Source organism: Scyliorhinus canicula, chromosome 1 (assembly GCF_902713615.1).
Source record: "Scyliorhinus canicula chromosome 1, sScyCan1.1, whole genome shotgun sequence".
Lineage (NCBI taxonomy): Eukaryota > Metazoa > Chordata > Chondrichthyes > Carcharhiniformes > Scyliorhinidae > Scyliorhinus > Scyliorhinus canicula.
The window spans coordinates 64,026,092-64,046,243 of NC_052146.1; the positions used below are offsets into that span (position 1 = coordinate 64,026,092).

The window sequence follows — 20,152 nt, forward strand, 5'->3', positions numbered from 1 at the left end:
TAGTGTGGCCAAACCACCTACGCTGCACACCTTTGGGTTGTGGGGGCGAAATCCACGCAAACACGGGGAGAATGTGCAAACTCCACACGGACAGTGACCCAGAGCTGGGATCGAACCTGGGACCTCGGCGCCGTGAGGCAACAGGGCTAACCCACTGTGCCACCCTGCTGCCCCCTCTTTATGCTTTTATGTTTTATGCTTTTTGCCATGGGTTTGACCCTTTGTATGTATCGTTTGATATTTCATTTCTAAGTTTTGATTCAGTTCTTAACTAAGTGTATTCAAGTGAATAATTAGCAATAAAATCTTATTTTGATACATCCAATCAACCGGACTATCGACTCTTATTAGAGGGTAAAATAAGAGCCACAACACACTGCCTCCAAAATTGCGGGCGTAGACCATGGCACCTGCTTGAACCTTCTGCCCTGGTGTCCTGGTACCGTCTTTGTGCTTCTTGTTGCACTTTCCCACCCAGGGCAGGCTTAACCGGGTCCAGAGCCACGGGCCCATCAGCAGCCCTGCTGGTGCCACTCCTACCATCACATGCGGCATAGTCCTGTAATTAAAAAGGGATCTTGCCAGTCGTGTGTCTATGGAGCCCGCTGTATGTTTCCTCATGTCTTGTTTGAATGTCTGAACTGCCCTTTCAGCCGTTAGATGAGGGATGGTATGGGGCAGTTCTGATGTGTTCGATTCAGCTTAGTGAATGTGGCAAGCTCTTTGTCCGTGAATAGCGGTCCGTTATCTGTTACCAGGGCTTCAGGGATTCCATGGGTGCTGTACAAGCACCTCAGCTTCTCAACGTGGTCTTGAGGTAGTCAAGGTCATTTTATAAATGTTGAGCCATTTTGGGCGGGTGTCCACAATGATGAGGGACATTGACCGATAAAAGGCCGGCAAATACAGCATGCAGTCTCACCCAGGGACGCCCTTAGCCTTAGTCATCTCCTGATGCCCGTGCACCCCCCTTCCCGCCACCCTGGCCATTCCCAGGGTGGTGGGAGGCCATCAGTGGGAGTTTTTGGTGCTCCTGACACGCTCTATGTCCCCATTGATCCCAGGTCACCAGACGTAGCTTCAAACCAGTAGATTCATTTTTCAGGCCCCTGGGTGACCGCTGTATAGATCCTTCAGGGGGGACTCCTGAACCTGTGGCGGGATGACCATGCGAGCCCCCCACAGGATGATACCATCCTTCACGATTAGCTCTTGGGTTAGCGTCTGGGCATAGAGTTGATGGGGGATAGGAAGGGCGGGGGGGGGGGGGGGCGATGGGGGTGGGGGGGAGGGGTTGCTGTAAACCGCCATCTAATAGTATGTGGCAAAACTTCGCCACATTAGGATCTTTGTGCTGAACCTGAACAGACATCACTGGCAGAGTATCCATAAATTTCAGGGTCGCCACAACTTAATCCACCACTGGGGGGGGGAGGGGGCACACGGGCATCGGGAGACGACTAAGGGTGTCAGAGTGGGCTATCTGTGTACCTGGATGATGTCAGAATCAGTACTCATACACCGTGAGCAAGAGTGCCCAATGCTGGATCTGGACCAATGCAATGTGGGGAATCCACATGTCCTCTTTAAAGAGGCCCAGCAGAGGCTTGTGATCGGTCAGAATGAAGAAGTGTCACCTGTGGACCTACTGATGGAACATCTTGACCCCAAATATCACCGTCAAGCCTTCCTTTACTATTTGGGCATAGCAGCATTCCGCGTCTGCCAGAGTTCACGGTGCAAAAATAGTAAGGTGCTCCGTGGCATTGTCCCATCTGTCGGCCTGCTCTGCCCCAATGTCACAGGCGAAGCATCGCAAATCAGGACTATATCAGGTGAGGAGTTGCGAGGATGATAGATGCCTCTTCACCACAGCGACTGTTTCTTGCTGTCAGACACCCAAAACCCACTTCTGGTTCTTCTTAAGAAGTATGCAGAGGGGTGCCAACAGTGTGGCCAAGTTTGAGATGAATTTTCCATAATAATTCACCAGGCCCAAAAATGACCGGAGTTCGGAGTAGAGTCCTTGGAGTAGAGGCCCCTTTTATGGCCTGAACCTTCTCCCGTACAGGGTGCAGGCCACCACTGTCCACCGTGTACCTCAAATACCTCACTGCCTTTGCTCTGAACATGCTCTTCTTCAACCCGCCGCCAACTTGGTAGAACCGTCGGAGCACTTCATCCAGGTTTGCCACGTGCTCCTTGTCGGTGGTCCCCATGATGAGCACATCATCCAGGTATACTGCTACTTTTGGCAGCCCTTGAAGAACGCCTTCCATTACCCTTTTGAAGATTGCCGGGTCTGCGAGACCCCGAACGGGAGGCGAGTGTACTGAAATAACCCTCCGAGGGTTTTTACAAATTTCCTGGTTGCGGAGTCCAGTTCCACCTGCAGATAATAAGAAGTCTTATAACACCAGGTTAAAGTCCAACAGGTTTATTTGGAATCACTAGCTTTCCGAGCGTCGCTCCTTCATCAGGTGCAGATCGAGCTTCGTAAAGGAACATCCTCCAGCCAGTTCCACATATAAGTCTTCTACCCTAGGCACGGGTCCTGGAGAGAAGCCCTGTTCACTGTGAGTTTGTAATCTCCGCAGAGTCGGACAGATGTGTTCGGCTTCATAACCGGTACTTTGGGTGCGGACCACTCTCCAAACAGTACTGGGCGTATGATTCCCAGATCCTTTAGGTGCTGCAGCTCTGCATCAAGTAAGGCGTAAGGAACAGGTTGTGCCCTGAAATATCTGGGTTGAGCCTCTGGATCTATGCAGATGCAAGCCTTGGCCCTCTTTATTCTGCCCATGCCCTCCTGGAATACTTCTGGATATTTGCTCAGGACCTCATAGAAGTTTCTAGTGCTCATCCAGAAAATCTGCTGCCAATCAAAATGGAAGACTCGTAACCAGTCAAGCCCCAGCAGGTTAAGTCCTGGCCCCTAAGGGTAGCCTGACCGTTTGCTGCCCGTGTGTCACCAGGGTTATGGTGTTGCGCACGATGCTCAGCGGTTCGCCTGTATAGGTCATCAACTTGGCCTTGGTGTCTCACAGGGTTAGTGGAAGAATCCCTATGCAAAGCTGGCAAATGGTTTGTTGGTCAACCGTGGAGATGGTGCTCCATGACCAGAGGGTGGCCGTTCAGCTGTAATGTGACCCGGATCAGCCCCACCTTCGGGGTCATGATGCAGTTGAGTTGCATCATATTGTCTTCCTCAGATGTGCCACGTGCAAGGCCCTGCCCTGTGGTGACCTCATTGCTTGCTCTGGGCGGCGTTCTCTCCGCCGGTTCTGGCGGCCTTGACTGCACCGTATCCTTCGTCCATAGTCCATGGACTCCTGTACCCGTTTCTCTGCATTTTTGCGGGATAATGCTAATTCAATGGCCTGTTTTATGTCCAACACGGCTCTGCCAACAGCTTCCTTTGCCTGGTTCTGTACTTTTTTCCACAAACACGCCTATCCCTCAACATGTGTCCGAAAGGGATGACCCAAACTTGCAGCGCTCCATCAGTCACCTGAGGCAGGTCAAAAGGTCAGTTACCAACCGCACAGCCGTGTTGAACCTATAATGTTGAATTATAACGGATGGCTTTGGATCATCGTGATCAGCCACCAGTGCAACCAACCCATCACAGAACTTGGAATCTGGTGCAGCTGGGTAGGTAAGGCTCTTTACAATCCCAGAGGTCGGGGCCTTGCAGACTGTCCGGAGACTCACATTTTGCCAGTCTTCCCCCAAAATGCCTTTTGGCCTGAAAGAAGTACGCCTGAAAGAAGTTCCACGTATTGGCCCCAATCTTCCAGACTCATGTTAAAGGCGTCTAACTTACCAATAACAGCATTTCTGAAACTTAAACTCCCACGTTGGTGCACGGTACTCATTCGGAGAGGCTGGTGTCTTGAAAACCAAGTCCTCGTTGCCAGTTTAATGGCCAAAGAAGCCAACGGTAGGAAGGATGAAGATTTATTTTCCTTTAAACATAAAGTCTGCCCACACCAGTAACTATTTACAATCACAGCCTCCGTTGGGACAACCAACACACCGGTCCCTGCTCGGGTTGGTTTTATGATTGGTTTAACGAGCCACAGCTAAGTGGGCCTCGGCCCCCTACTGTGGAAGCTTCTACTCCACAAGTCCAACAGGGAGATGGATAATGGTTTCACCATGGGCCCCGTGAGGATTATGACAGGCACAAAGTCATAATGCTCATTTGGAGAGCTGGTGCAAACACAATGGGCCAATGGCCTCCTACTACACATAACAATTCTGTGAACTCACCCAACTTCTGAGACATTAATCACAATGCTCGAGAGTTGAATAGATGCTAAAATATTTGTAGGTCATTTTGACTTTGGCCAATATTGTGATGAAGAAAAGCCTAACTGTAATAGTTCCACCACTGGTGGCTATGCCTTCAGCCGCTGAGGCTCCAAGTTCTAGAATACTGGGCGGGATTCTCTAATCCTGCGGCAGAGTGTCTGCACCATCGTAAATGCCATTGCATTTTACGACGGCATGAACGGGCCGACCCGATGACTAATTCTGGCCCGCTAAAGGGGCCAGCATGACACTGGAGCGGCTGCTGATCCCGGCGCGAACAGGGTGCCGCGGGATCCGCACATGCGCAGTGGCGCCGGCGCCAACGCACGCATGTACAGTGCCTTACTTCAATGCGCCGGCCCTGACGCAACATGGCGCAGGACTACAAGGGCCGGCGCGGAAGAAACGAGGCCTCCAGCCAGAGAGGCCGGCCTGCCAATCGGTGGGCCCCGATCGCGGGCCAGGCCACATCGGAGGTCGCCCCCAGGGTCGGACACTCCCCACAGGCCACCCCCTGACCCTTCCACGCCGAGTTCCCGCCCGCTGAGGCAGGTGTAGACGGCGTCGGCGTGACTCGGTTTTTTTACGATGGCTGCTCGGCCCATCCCGGGCCGAGAATCGGCGGGCCGGCTGCATACAGTGGCCCACGACCGGCACCACGCCAGCCACGCCAGTGCCAATGGTGCCGATTCTCCGCTCTGCAGGGAATCGTGTGCCGCCGTTGGGGCGGCGTGGCGTGATTCGTGCCAGTCGCGGGGATTCTCCGGCCCGGCCTTTGGCTGAGCCCTCTCTTCCTACATCTCTCTACCTTTAAGATGCTCCTCAAAACCTACCTCCAAACTGTTGCTCACCTGACCCAATATCTCCTTATATGGCTCAGTTTTGAGTTCAGTTTCATAATTCTCCTGTGAAGTATCATAGGATGTTTCATTACCTCAAATGTGCATATATAAAATAAAGTTGCTGTTGTCTAATACTAACCGATCACAGCAGTGTTAATACTGTCAATTTGACTCAACGAGCAGGTTTTTCTGTTAAATCCAATCGATAATAAAATTCCGTTCGCAATATGCCTGGTTTTGTAATTCTCCAATTTACCAATGGGAATCAGGCAATATGGAAAACGAGCTGAAGGTTTCCTGCTTGCTGAAATAACCCTGCTTACTTTGTCAGCATCTCCGAGCCCCTGCAACACCTCTTATCAAGAGGCATCATCATAGGAACACCAAGTTGCCATCCAAATAACATAAAGTTCCGACATGTTGCTGTTCATTTATGGTCACGGGGTCAATATCCTGGTTTTCCTCACCTAAGTCACTTAACCGTGGCACCCCTACCCCCATACACACACACACATCAAGAATTGCCATCAGCACACAAACTGCAGCAGCTCAAGGACAAATCCCGCCACCATCTTCAGCGACCTTGCCAGCGTCGCCCATACCCCAAAAACAAATGAGCAAAAGGCTCTTCCCTCTTTAACTCCTCCCCAAATTCCGTTGTCATCCCTGAGACTCGATTGATAAGATGATCTCGTGTGGATCCACTGTGCACATCGCATCTGTAAGGTTGTGGGAGCACGTGAAAAATCCTTGATAATAGCCACAGCAACATCATTTGCAAAAAATGGATACATGCAGTACATTGGTGAAAACATAATGCACGGGACATATCCCAAATTTAAACCTGAGCATCAACCATTTTAGACATCAGAGAGATGTTTGAAAAAATGTTATACTCCACCATGATGATGATGTGTTACTTCAAACATTAATTTTAACATTTTGCAGAGCACATCTCAATGTACTGTTGAGATAACTTGACACGTAATTTGTAATCATGGAAAATGATATTATGTTACTGCTTCTGAAACTGCACTGAGGACCATAAAAATCTCTGTAGACTGTGTAAATAATTGTTGGTTGTCATGCAGCTAAACTGCGTCATGTTTGTCTCTTGCTTGTTTTATTAAGATTTGGAGTTGATTTCCAACAATGATCTCCGCATTTTCCTATTTGATTTTCTCCTGGATTTTGTTTTTGTGCCTTAGACCGTACATCCCATCCTTCCAAAAAACAAATGGTTTTGAAACTAGCAATAAAAACGAACTTGACCAGGACACCTGGTCCATGTACAGAGTGCAGAGTTGAGAATAATTATGTAAAGCGTGGAAGATATAGGGGGATGTCAGAGGTGGGTTCTTTACCCAGAGAGTAGTGGGGGCATGGAATGCACTGCCTGTGGAAGTAGTTGAGTTGGAAACATTAGGGACCTTCAAGCGGCTATTGGATAGGTACATGGATTACAGTAGAATGATGGGGTGTAGATTAATTTGTTCTTAATCTAGGACATAAATTCAGCACAACATCGTGGGCCGAAGGGCCTGTTCTGTGCTGTATTTTTCTATGTTCTACGTACAGACAGCTACATTTTCCATTCTCACATAAGCAAGGATAAAGAGGAAAGTTTGCAATTGTAGAATCATAGAAATCCAGGCAAGGGAGGAGCTAAGAGGCCTCAGCATCTAAAACCATTCTTATCGGATAATTGCTCACCCCTGTCAAATCCCACTTATCTAAGGAATGACATACTGGCATTGGAGGCAGTCCAGAGAAGGTTCACTAGGTTGATCCCAGGTACGAAGGGATTTTCTTACGAGGAGAGGTTGAGGTTGGGCTGTACTCATTGGAGCTGAGAAGAATGAGAGGTGATCATATTGAAACATATCAGAGTGTCAGGGGCTTGACAGGGTAGATGCTGAGAGGATGTTTCCTCTTGTGGGAGAGTCTAGGACCAGAGGGCATCATCAGAGACTAAGTGGTCGCCCATTTAAAACAGAGATGAGGAAGAATTTCTTCTGTCAGAGGGTAGTGAACCTGTGGAATTCTTTCCCGCAGAGAGCTGTAGGGGCTAGGTCGTTAACCATGTTTAAAGCTGAGACAGGCAAATTTTTTGATCAAGGGATCTGGGGATAAGGCAGGAAAGTGGTGTTGAGGATTATCATATCTGATCAGTCATGATCTTATTGATCTTATTAAATGTCGGAGCAGACTCGATGGGTCAAATGGCTGACTTCTGCTTCTATGTCTTATTCTTGCTCTCTTTTCCCTGACAGGTTCCAGGCAACCCAAGAAAGCTGCACACTACTAGCTTCAGAATACGAGGTTAACAAAGCAGAAATTGAGCAGTTTATACAATTAAATAGTGGGCCCATTCGACCCATGAAATTTTCCCAGGCTTAGGTTAAGACCGGAAGGCATTCTGGCAGTTTCAGCTTTTAACCAGTTGCCTGCTCAGAAACCCACCAAACTTTACCCCGTTAGGTTAAAGTTGCCTTCTAGGTGGCCAAGTCCTTTAACAACAGCATTCTGGCTTGTAGGCAAGGTATCCTGAGCCAGCATCAGTGATGTTACTCCGAATGATCATCAGTCCTCCAGCAATTTCCTCGGCCAAATAAGAACTAGGCATCTTGCTCTTACATTGAGTTAGCACAGTGCCTTAACAATCCTGGGACAGCACGGTCACAGAGTGGTTAGCAGCCAGAGACCTGGGGACATGGGTTCGATTCCGACATTGGGTGATTGATTGTCTGTGTGGAGTACGTATGTGCCCCCCGTGAGTGCGTGGATTTCTTCCGGGTGTTCCGGTTTCCTCCCACAGTCCAAGGATGTGCAGGTTAGGTGGGAATTGGCCATGCTAAATTGCCCATTAGTGTCCAAAGTTTGGGTGGAGTTATGGGGATGGGGTGAGGGAGTGGGCCTAGGTAGGATGCTCTTTCAGAGGGTCGGTGCAGACACGATGGGCCGAAGGGTCTCCTTCTGCACTGGAGGGATTCTATAATTTTATGGTCAAGGCAAATCACAACAAGCTGTGACAGAAGACCCCTAAAATTGTGATCCTTTAAAGTAACCCACATTTGCCGCCTCTTTCAGTTTCCTCACTCGAGGGAACAGATGGAGTAAACACAATAAAAAGAATTGAGCATTTTATAGGGCCAATTGGAAAAAGAAGCAGGTCATTATATATTATGTGATAAATGTTAATTTAATACTTAGGTACAAGGGGCTACCACACCAACCCTCTAGCCACCACTCCTCTTACATTTTCTCGAACTCTCTCTCTCTCCTTGTCTTGTAACTCCTCGATGAATTTCAAATTGTGGACCGCAAACCAGCTGGTACCTAGGAATGGGTTAACTCCACCAGTCGGCCTGTGCTAACTTTCTGAGGCCTGAAACAAGCAGCAGGCCTTTATCCCCGAAAAGACAGCTCCTAATGATGGAGTTAGGAACCCCAAATGCCACTTTACAGGGAACCAGTGTTCACATTGCAGCCTGCTGGACTGTTGGTCAGCCTGTAAGCCCTTCCTCCATTTTACAGAATTATTACAGCACAGAAGGCCATTCAGCCTGTCGTGCTGATGCTCGCTCTCTGCAAAAGCATTCTCAGTTCCTTCCATTTCCCCACCTTTTCCCAGTAGCCCAGCAGATGTTTTTGGTTTAGATAATTATCCAATCCCCTTTCGAAAGCTCTAATTGAATCCGCTTCCACCACACAGTCGGGCAGTGCATTCTAGATGCCAGCCACTTGCTGTGTAAAGACTTTTTTTTCTCACGTCGCCTTTGGTTCTTTCGCCACTCATCTTAAATCTGTGACCTCTGGTTCTCGATACTTCTACGAATGGGGACTGTTCCCCCCCCCCCCCCCCCCCCCCCCCCCCCCCCCCCCCCCCCCCCCGTCTATTCCATCTCGACCTTTCATGATTTTGAGTGGGCCTCGGTAGGATGCTCTTTCAGAGGGTCAGTGCAGACACGATGGGCCGAAGGGTCTCCTTCTGCACTGTCGGGATTCAGTCAGACCTCCTTGTAACCTTCCTTCTCTGAGGAGAACAGCCACAGCTTCTCCACTCAATCCACATAAATCCCTGATCCCTGGAACCAGCCCTGTGAATGTTTGCCGCTCCACCTCGAACACCTTTACATCCTCCCTAAAAAGCCGAGAGAAGAGGACAAAGTACTCGAGTTGAAGCTGAACCAGTGGATTCTGAAGGTTCGTCATAAATCCTTGATTTTGTACTCTAAGCTTCTAAATTCCACAGCCCAGTATCCCATAGGTTTTTAAAAAAAAAAAACTTGCTTTCTCAACTTGTCCTTTCATCTTCAATGTTTTGCATACATTTGCTTCCCAGGGCTCCCTGTTCCTGAAGCCCGTATATAATTATATACGTTGTTTTATATTGCCTCCTCATCATTCTCCCTCTCAAATAAATAACTTCACATTTCTCTGTGCTAAATTTCATCTGCCACATGTTCCCTCATTCCACCAGCCTCTCTATGCCTTCTTGACGATTGCCGCTAGCCTCCTCTACTGCCAAGCTTTGTATCATCTTCAAATTTTGAAATTGTGCTCTTACACTCAAGTAAACATCATTAATATAGATCAAGAGAAGCAGTGGTCTTAATACCAACACAGAGGAACACCACAATCTCCAGTCCTCCAGTCCCAGAAACAATGGTTCATCCGTACTCTCTGTTTCCTGTCACTCAGCCAACCTTTCACCCATTCTGCCACTGTATCTTTTATTCCATGGGCTTTGCTGACAACCTGACTATATGGCAATTTATCAAATGGCTTTTAAAAATCCATATACATCACGTCATGTACATTACCCTCATCAGCGTTTCCTTTTACCTAACCAAAAAACTCAATCAAGTTAGCTCAATTAGCTCAACAGGATTTGCCTTTAGAAGATCTGTACCGACTTTCCTTAATTAACCCACAATTACCCAAGAGACATTCCTACCAATGAGGTTAAATTGACTGACCTGTAGTTGCTGGGTTTATCGTCACACCTTTTTTGAACGAGGTGCAACATTTGTAATTCCCCAGTCCTATGGCAACACCCTGTATCTAAGGGAAATTGGAAGATTATGGCTAATGCCTCTACAATTTCCAGCCTCATTGCTGTCAGTATCCTCCGTTGCATCAGATCTGATCCTGGTGACTTATAGACCTTAAGTAAATCCAGCCTTTCCAGTGTCCCCCAGTTTAACAGAAGCTGCCTGACAGTGGCACTATCTGTCTATCAATGGAAAGAAGTTGTCTAACTAGGTGTTAATTTCTACAGGAGGAAGCTGACTAAGCAGTTGCAAATTGGACGCGAGTCACCAACTCTCTATAAAAACAGATGGGTTTTATAACAACACTGAATGGGAGCAGAGAGTGGAGCCAACAAAGAATGAGTGCTACATTGGGTCTTTGGTGTACAAGGGGATGGAGCTTCTGCTTTTTGTACTTTCTTCAGATTTAACTGTTCAAAGTTATTAATTAGCTGAGCAGATAGGTGATTGTGGGTTGGTAAGTTTTAAGATTATAACACTCTAGATGTGTGTCAGTAGTTTAAACTGGTATTGGGAGAGGTATAGGTTTTGCCTTGAATTTATAGCTTAACTAGTTAAACTACTTAATATAACTACAGATGACAGTTGAGTGATATTTCTAAACTTTATACATAATTAGTTAAATAAAATGTAATAACAATGAGAGAGAGCAAGTGATGTGTTGCAGCTGTAGCATGTGGAGGGCTGGTGGACACCAGTTTGATCTATGGCAACATCATGGGGAACCTGGACTCTGAGTGGATGAGCTGGAGTCTGAGCTTTGGACATTGTGAGACATCAGGGAGAAGGAAAAGCAGCTGGACACTTTGTTCCAGGAGGTAACCATAGAGACTAGGCACATCTGGTCCATGGTCAGGAACACAAGTGTATGACTGCAAGTGAGGATCCAGAAGGTAGCAATAGGGCGCTGCAATTGTCCAATAGTTTTGAGATTCTTGCTACATCTGTGGATGAGAGCAGGGACTGCAAAGTGGATGAACAAACTGTGGTGCAGGGGTCATTTAAGTAGGGGAAATAAAAAGGAATGCAGATATAGTAGGGACTGTATAGCTGGAGAATAGATACTGTTCTCCACTGGTGTGAACTTGAACCTCAAAGGCTCTGTTGCCTACCCAGTGCCAGGGTGAAGGACAGCTCCTCAGGGCTGGAGAGGGACTTGGAGTAGGAGGAGAAGGATCCTGTCACTGTGGTCCACATGGGCACCAGTGACATAGGTAAGACTGAGAAAGTAGTTCAGCTGAGTGGGTGTGAGCAACTAGGGGCTTAAATAAAAAGCAGAACCACAAAGGTAATAATCTCTGGATAACTACCTGAGCCAGGAGCAAATTGGCATAGGGTAAATGAGATCGGAGAGTTAAAAGTGTGGCTCAAAGATTGTTGTGGGAGAAATGGGTTTTGTTTCATGGGGAACTGGCAGTGGTACTGGGGAAAGAGGGAGTTGTACCATTGGAATAGTCTTCACCTGAACCGTGCTGGGGCAAGTTGTCCTGGTGAGTCATATAATTAGGGCTGTGGAGGGGGCTTTAAGCTAAACAGTGGATGGGAATGTTCATGTGAGGAGAGCTTTGGAAAGCTAGAGAGAAAGGACAAGGCAGTAATGCCAGGGTAGTGATGCAGGCAAATGTGACAGGGAGGGACAGAGCATACAAATTAAGAGTGCACCAGCAAATATGATTAGAGATGGAGAACATTGCTGTATACTAACAGAGGGGGAAGAGGGCTCAGTTGAAGGGAGTTTTAAAATCTGAAGATAAAAGTTGAGGTAATAGAAAAGTATATTGATGTGGGTAAAAATCTCTAGATGTGTGGGACAGGAAGGGACAGAGTTTAATGGTAATAGTGCAAAAAAGTTTAACGGTGATAGTAAAAAAAAAACTAAAGCCACTTTATGTGAATGCATGGAGTATCCACAATATGAAAAGTGAAATGGTTTAGATCTAAGCACCATGGCAGAGACATGGTTACATGGTGACCAAGGTTGGTAAAGAAACATTCCAGGTCACACAACATTTTAAATAGTCAGACAGAATGGAAAAAGAAGGATAGCTCTGATATTAAAAGATGATATCAGGACATTCATGAGAAAGGATGTTGGCTCAGAAAAATAGGAAATAGAATCAGTATGGAGATTAGGAAAATCAAGGTTCAGAAAATGCCAATGGGAATAGTTTAATGGTCTTCTAGCAGTAGTTCTGCCACTGGACAAAGCATTGAACACAAAATTATTGAAGCTTGTAACAAAGGCATGTTGTTAGGAGACTTTATATAGCTGGACCAATTAAATTGGTGACGGTGGTCTAGAAGATGAACTTATAGAAAGTTTTCGCAACAGTTTCCTGGAGCAATATGCTGTGGAACCAACTAGGAATAAAGATATTATAGATTAATATTGTGCAACGAGACAGGATTAAATGGTAATGTCACTGTAAGAGATCCACAAAGAAATAGTGATCATAATGTAACTGAATATCACATTAAGTTTGAAAGCAACCTATTCCTATCACAAAGAAGGATCTTAAATTTAAACAAAGTCAACTAGATAGGTATGAGCGAAGAGCTGGCTGAGGTTGATTGGGTAACTAAACTAAAAGCTATTGTAGCAAAAAACAATGGGGAACATTTAAAGAAACAATTTACAATGTTTAATAAAAATATATACCATTGAAAATCGAAATCTCAGGGAGAAAGATCATCCAGCCATGGCTTACTAAGCAGGTTAAAGATAACGTGAGATTATAAGAAGGGACTTCTAATTTTGAAAAGAATAGTAGTAACTCTGAGGATTGGGAATGTTTTAGAAACCAATGGATTGGGAATGTTTTAGAAACCAGTGGATTGGGAATGTTTTAGAAACCAGCAAAAGTCCATACAAAAATTGATATTAAAAAGTTAAGACTATGAGAGCAAACTGGACAGAAATGTAATCTGATTTTTATAAGAGAATAAAGAAACAGAGTATTACTTAAATGGAGAACAACTGCAGAATTCTGAAGTGCAGAGAGATCTAAGTGTTTGAGTGTATGAATTGCAAAGTCCCTGAGAAACAGGGACAGGAGAAATTATACATGAAATGATGGCATGTGTGGAGAGAGAAACGGGGATCATGTTTTAGGTTTGTGACCTGTCATCAGAAGTCGGAAATGTAATAGGTTTTGAAAAGGGGTGGGGGGAAGGGGCGAGGGGGAGGTTGGGGGGAAGAGAGAGTGAGAGAGAGAGAGAGAGAGTTTAGGACAAAGGAAGATCTGTGATAGGATGGAAGGAGAAATTTTCCAGGACCAAAGAGAATGGTGATGAGACAAAATAAAACAAAAGATGCGACCAGAGCAGGTGCACTGATAATAAATAAGAGAAAAACAAAAAACATAGGAAACAAAATGGGCCAGAGATTGGCCTGAAATTGTTGAACTCAATATTCAGCCCTAAGGATTGTAAAAGTGCCTAATTGAAAGATGTGGTGCACTTCCTCGAGCTTCAGTTGAGCTTCATTTGGACAGTGCAGCAGGCCAAGAACAGAGAATTCAGTGTGAGAGCAAGGTGGAGAATTAAAATGACAGGCCACTGGAAGCCCAGGGTCATGCCCGTGAACTGCACAGGGGTGTTCTGCAAAGCAGTTACCCAATCTGCATTTGGTTCCCCAGTTTAGGAAAGACAACAGTGTGAGCAGCAAATAGAATAAACTAGATTGAAAGAGGGGCTCATAAATTGCTCCTTCACCTGGAAAGAGTGTTAGCAAGGCAGACGGTGAAGAGAGAGGAGATAAAACGGCGGGTGTTATGTCTCCTGCATTTGCATGGAATGGTGCGGTGGGAAGGGGCTGGGTGTTGAGGGTGACTGAGGAGCAGACCAGGGTGTCAGGGAGGGAACCGTCCCTTTGGAATGCTGAAAGGACAGTGGAGGGGAAGATGTTTGGTGGTGGCATTGCACTTGAGTTGGCAGTAATTATCCTTTGAATCCAGAGGTTGATGGGGTGGGAAAGGAGGTCAAGGGGAAAAGTATGGTGGTTTGGGACGGGAGAGGGAGGGGTATGGGATGTGTAGAAAAGGAAGGATATTCTACCATGGTAAGCAGGCTCTGAGGCAGGAGGTGACTTACTTGCCACAGGACTCTGGGTTAAAATCTGGCAGATGGAGCATAATATGGGAAAAGGTGAAGTTGTTAAATTTGGCAGGAAGAATAAAAAAGCAGAATATTACTTAAACCGAGAACGACTGCAGAATTCTGAAGTACAGCGGGATCTGGGTGTTCTAGTGCACGAGTCACAAAGTTAGTGTGAAGGATCCACAAGTAAGACGGGTTAATGGAATGTTATCCTTTATTGCAAGAGGAATTGAACATAAAAATAAGGATGTTATACTTCAATTATACAGGGCAATGGCGAGGCATCTCAAATACACTGCAGTTTTGGTCAAGGATGGATGTAAATACATTGGAGGTAGTTCAAAGGAGATTTACTAGATTGGTACTTGGAATGAGAGGGTTGTCTTATGAGGAATAGTTAGAAAGACTGGACTTGTTTCTGTTGGAATTTCGAAGAGTGAGGGGTGACTTGATAAAAGTACTTAAAATCCTGAACAGTCTTATGAAGAAAGGTGAATTTCTGGCTAATGAGTAACCACTTCACATGATCAGTGGTAAACTTGCCCATATCATTGTATTGCCATCTATTTCCTTCCTCAAAATGAATAGACAGTATCTCACAAGACCGTAACATGGCTACAGTATGCACCTTGCAGACTAAATCAAACTGAAATTCTTGAAACTGTACACCTTAAACCTATATGGAGAGGGACGGTTTAATTTACCTCTACTGCTAGCCTGCCTCGCCTTACCCAGTGACTGTGGCAATATGAGTCGCCCTCTGCTTTCCCCAGGTTTGTCTAGGTTAAGTGATGCATGATGGATTCATTACAAGAAAGCAATCTTAAGACAGCCGTTTGTGCGGCTAAGGTGACCTTGGATTTCACTGATTCTGCAGACAGTACACCGAGAGACAGACATTGGCTGGACAATGACCACTGATCTGACATACTTTCATCAAAATTCCCTAAACTTGCTTGATGACTTACTCTCCCTGTGACACAGTTCATTGCAGTGAAGTCTGTCAATTAATACTGTGGGTGGGATTCTCCGTTTCTGAAACTAAATGCTGACACCAATGCAGAATCCGTGGACTTTCACGACAGAAGAACTGGCACCGAACCTGGATCGATTGAGCTACTGTGGAGGGGCTAGCACCAGCACCACATGGAACACAATCAATTCCAATGCAAAACGGTGCGGGATTCACCGGGTCTGTGATTGACAAGCGGGAGGCTGACAAGCTGCAGCTGCATATACCCATTACAATCCACACACACTCATCCCAGCCAACAAGATGGCACTGGTCATGCTGGAGCATGTCCACACAGCTGATGGGTTGGCTGGGGCCAGAGGGTACCTAGGGGGGTGACCTGGGGGGACACTTGTACGACCCATGGCCTTAAGGTCACAGCAGGCCATTAGCAGAGTGCGCAGCTGCATGGCTTCCTGGCCAGCTGCGGCAATGGTGCTCCATGCCCATCCACCACGACCCCACAACCCACCTCCTGGCCACTCCCTGCTACTCGCCCCCCCCCCCCAGTCCCAACAGAAGCCCCCTAGCCAGCGGCACAACTGTCATCAAACTATGGCGATGTTTGGATACTTTCCGTGCCCCCTGTCACTCCCTCAGCAGCCATGACGGTGGTTTTACAATTTTTAAAAGCAAAAGTGAACTTGGGAACTTGGCCCATCGAAGGCAGAGAATCGCTGAGGCCCCGGAGAATCAGGCCTGCTAATGACGTGCAAACACTGTTTACTGTCCGTGCGTTCCGAACCGCATTGACGCCGCTGTTAAGGTGACGGAGAATAGCGATTTGGAGTCAAATCGGCGCTCACCGCGATTTTAGTATCGGAATCTACCGCATTTCCCGATTTTGGCATCAGCCAACGGAGAATCCCAGCCTGTATTTCTGACCTTTGCTTTACACTGACATCGCTACAGTCAACCTGAGGTGTGGTTGGGGCCAGGACATTGGGCGAGGGGCCGGCACATTGGACGAGGGGCCAGAACATCAGATCCAGATTGCCCACTCCTAATTACTATCCAAGCATCTCTGCTGGAAAGTCCAAGTGCGGACCCCGGGTGTGCTCGGAAGTGATGCCTTACACAGTAAAATAGTCCAGCTCCCCATCCGCACTGAGTTGGTGAGGGATCTGGATTCCTTCCCCATCCCTCATTCGCTGTCACTTTCCCCTTTCCTCCCGATCTTGCCAGGAGGCATTGCCCCTTTAATTGGCCCGCCGCTAGATTTCACAGCTTGGATCCCAACACTGGGGCGCTAAGGCAAGCGTGGTGAGCAGGAGCCAGCAGCTGCTGCCAGCTTCCTGAGCAAGCCTCCTGCCTGAAGCCTCCACATCCTGCCTGAAGAGCAGAGGAGACTGCGGAGGCAGCACTCTCAGGCCGGAGCCTCCCAGTAAAGGGCACACACACACACACACACAGAAGGGAGGTTAGCAACTGAGGTGAATAAAAACATCGCTGTCTGGAGTTTCAGTGCAAGTTAGGGATCGCAGTTCAAGTCTGAACAAGGACCACTCAATCCGCCAAGAACTTCGCCAAACTTGCCGCACGTTGACATTTTTAAATTGACCTCCTGACGATTTTGTGAAATATTGTTCCGTGTGCATTACGAAGAGATTGATACCACTGTGCATATCCTATCATTTACAGAGAGGTTGATACAATCACAGGGTCATGACCTACACAGACCACCCCTCCCCCCAACCCACGTCAAGTCACCATCCCAGGGAGGGTAAAGGTGACAGGCAACTTTCAATTTGCACAGAACTATAGGGCCAGAACATTAAAATCAAACGAATACATTAAGAATTGAATCAATTGATACACTTAGCCAATGTGGTTTGGGGGAACTCGCACTGTGAGAGAAGGGAAGGATGTTTTCACACAGCGGATTTCCAGAATAAACACTCGGTGTGACTGTCTAGTTTGCTGGGATTGGGAATGTTTCTGCAACCCCACGGGGCAGAAGTAGAGAGAAACTCGTAAATGGTTGGCACTTTATAGCTCGACCCGTGAGTCGCCCCGGACTCGTTCCCCATTGTCAATTATATATTTAAATATACTCTGTACACTTAGTGTGAGCAATATCAAACATGTGTGAATATTTCCCAGCGCACAATTAATATTTGACCATGAGGTTTTTAAAAATATCTGTGAGGGAGGGGAAAATTGGCTATTTTATTCCAAAAATGTATTCCAAACAAGATGTTTAATCCCAACAGGACATTTATTCCGAAAATGGACATTTAATCTCAAACTAGCCCAAATTGGATATTTTATCCCAAATTGGATATTTTATCCCAAACTGGACATGTATTCCCAAACTGGACATTTATTCTCAAACCTGGACATTTATTCCCAAACTGGACATTTATTCCCAAACTGGACATTTATTCTCAAACTGGCCATTTATTCCCAAACCTGGATATTTATTCTCAAACTGGAGATTTATTCTCAAACTGGACATTTATTCTCAAACTGGACATTTATTCCCAAATTGGACATTTATTCCCAAATTGGCCATTTATTCTCAAACTGGCCATTTATTCTCAAACTGGACATTTATTCTCAAACTGGACATTTATTCTCAAACAGGACATTTATTCTCAAACAGGACATGTAGTCCCAAACTGGCCATTTATTCTCAAACTGGACATTTATTCTCAAACCTGGACATTTATTCCCAAACTGGCCATTTATTCCCAAACCTGGACATTTATTCTCAAACCTGGACATTTATTCTCAAACTGGACATTTATTCTCAAACCTGGACATTTATTCCCAAACTGGCCATTTATTCCCAAACCTGGACATTTATTCTCAAACTGGAGATTTATTCTCAAACTGGACATGTAGTCCCAAACTGGCCATTTATTCCCAAACAAACCAGGAGCTGGGAGAAGGGAGGGATGTATTTACCTGGCCGAATACCGGGTCTAACATGGGACTCAGGTCTCGCCCTGCAGGCTGGCGGTCGGCAGACTGGTTGCTCCCCTTGCTGGATTTGGATGAAGAGGGTGATGGCGAGGCGGTGATAAGCGAGCACTCGCTGCCGCTCCTCTCCCGCCCGGAGGGTGAGCCGGCCGCCTGGTCCTCGCCCTTCCTGCAGCGAGCCACCTTGCCGGCCGCCCGCTCCTCCCCGGCTCGCCGCTCCGCCCGGCCACCCGCCGGCTTGCCCCCCGTGCCGCGCTTCCTGCTCGCCTTCGCCCTGGCCGCGGTGCCGGCTCCCCTGGCCGATCCGCCCGCGGGCGTCAGCTCCTCAGCCGCCACCTCCCACTGGCTGCGCTCAGCATCCGAGTCCAGGCGGTCACGGCAGCCTCGCCTGCGGGGCGCATTCTCCAGCTGCAAGTCCCCTCTCCTGGCTCCACATTTCAACAGCGACGTCTTGGAGTCGCTTTTTGCTATGGCAGAACTCATTTCTCAGATTAGTTCCTTTTGAAAAAATGATGATGTTACATCGACCATGTCTCAATGACGGATGTTGGTCCCTGATGAACATTGAACGATGAACAGGGAAGAAGAGTGTCTGTCCTTTATAAAAAAAAATCTGCTTCCATCCAGAACGCCCATGTGACAAACACAATCCCACAGAGGGGGTAATGTTAGGCACATTAATCTGTACTCCTCTCTCTTGGCCCAGTTACATTACGTTTGACTGACGCCCGGAATTTAAAACAAATCAGACACTGCCACTTACGTAAAGGTTGGATCATATTTCCTTTCTGCTCGAGGTACAACTGCTGATTAAAGTAGCAATATTCATGTAAATAGATTACCTTCGGGATGAAATACTGCCGGACATTCATCATCCTGAGTTTGATGAGAGATTGTCTGCCTCGGATAATTCAAAGTGTTTCCCCTTGTAACATTGCAAAAGACCCGAATGGTTTGAAGTATGCAAAGTAAACGACACTAGTAAAATAACTGCCAACCCACCTCAGTGAAGTGACAGTCAATTAAGAATGAACAATTGACCTTAATTGATCTTTCCCATCTCCCTGAGATTCCCCCACACACATGTGGGTAAATCCCGTGTCGGGATAGCTACTTATCTTATATCACCTTCCCATAAGAATGTACTCAGGAGCAAGGTAGCTTTGATTCATTGACCTTTGGGTTGCTACTGCTCCCCTTAACCAAAGTCCTGTTCCATTATTCCCAGCTGGAATACAGCTCTGACTAATGTTGGAGTAGGCTGCATGGTCTGGCTAGCTTGCTCTGCATTTTAATAAGATCATGGCTGATCTGTGACTTCAACTTCACTTTCCCACCCAATCCTATATCCTTTGATTCCCTCAGAATCCACAAAAAGCAGCAATCTCAGCCTTGAATATGCTCAAGGACTAGGGTGGCACAGTGGTTAGCACTGCTGCCTCATGGCGCCGAGGACCCGTGTTCAATCCTGGCTCTGGGTCACTATCAGTGTGGAGTTTGCACATTCTCCCCGTGTCTGTGTGGGTCTCACCCCGCAACCCAAAAGATATGTAGTGTTATGGGCCAGGGTTTAGAGAACCCCAAAGTGTATCATGGAGTTCACCTGCCCCACTTTTAATAGATTGTGGTATGGGGAGCACACGGCCCACTCTACAGGTGCGGTACAGCAGAAATGGAAAAGTTATTTTTAAAGCAAAACAATGTTTATTCTATGAACTCAAGTTAAACTTTTTAAAACATACCGTGACCATCTTGGCAACCATCAATTCAAATACAACCCCCAAAGGATACAACACTATGTAATCCTTAATAACTTCCCAAACAACATCCAGAAGACAAAAGAAACATATTTTAACAGAAGCACATTAGGTTTACATTCACTACTGAGAACATTTATAATT

General features: G+C 46.6%; 1 protein-coding gene across 4 annotated transcripts in view; it reads right to left on the reverse strand.

The window, feature by feature from the left end:
• The window catches only part of cabp1a (calcium binding protein 1a), a 455,099-nt gene that overhangs the window by 142,597 nt on the left and 292,350 nt on the right, over positions 1 to 20,152 (reverse strand). Inside the window, exon 1 of one of the 4 annotated variants that reach the window (XM_038791756.1) lies at positions 19,094 to 19,141. The exons of 2 other annotated variants lie outside the window; for them this stretch is intronic. In XM_038791756.1, the coding sequence (XP_038647684.1) occupies positions 19,094 to 19,126 (33 nt within the window). In that variant the 5' untranslated portion in view covers positions 19,127 to 19,141. Of the gene's footprint in view, positions 1 to 18,236; positions 18,990 to 19,093; positions 19,142 to 20,152 lie in introns of those variants that run through there. One more of the 4 variants, XM_038791708.1, reaches the window with a different exon arrangement.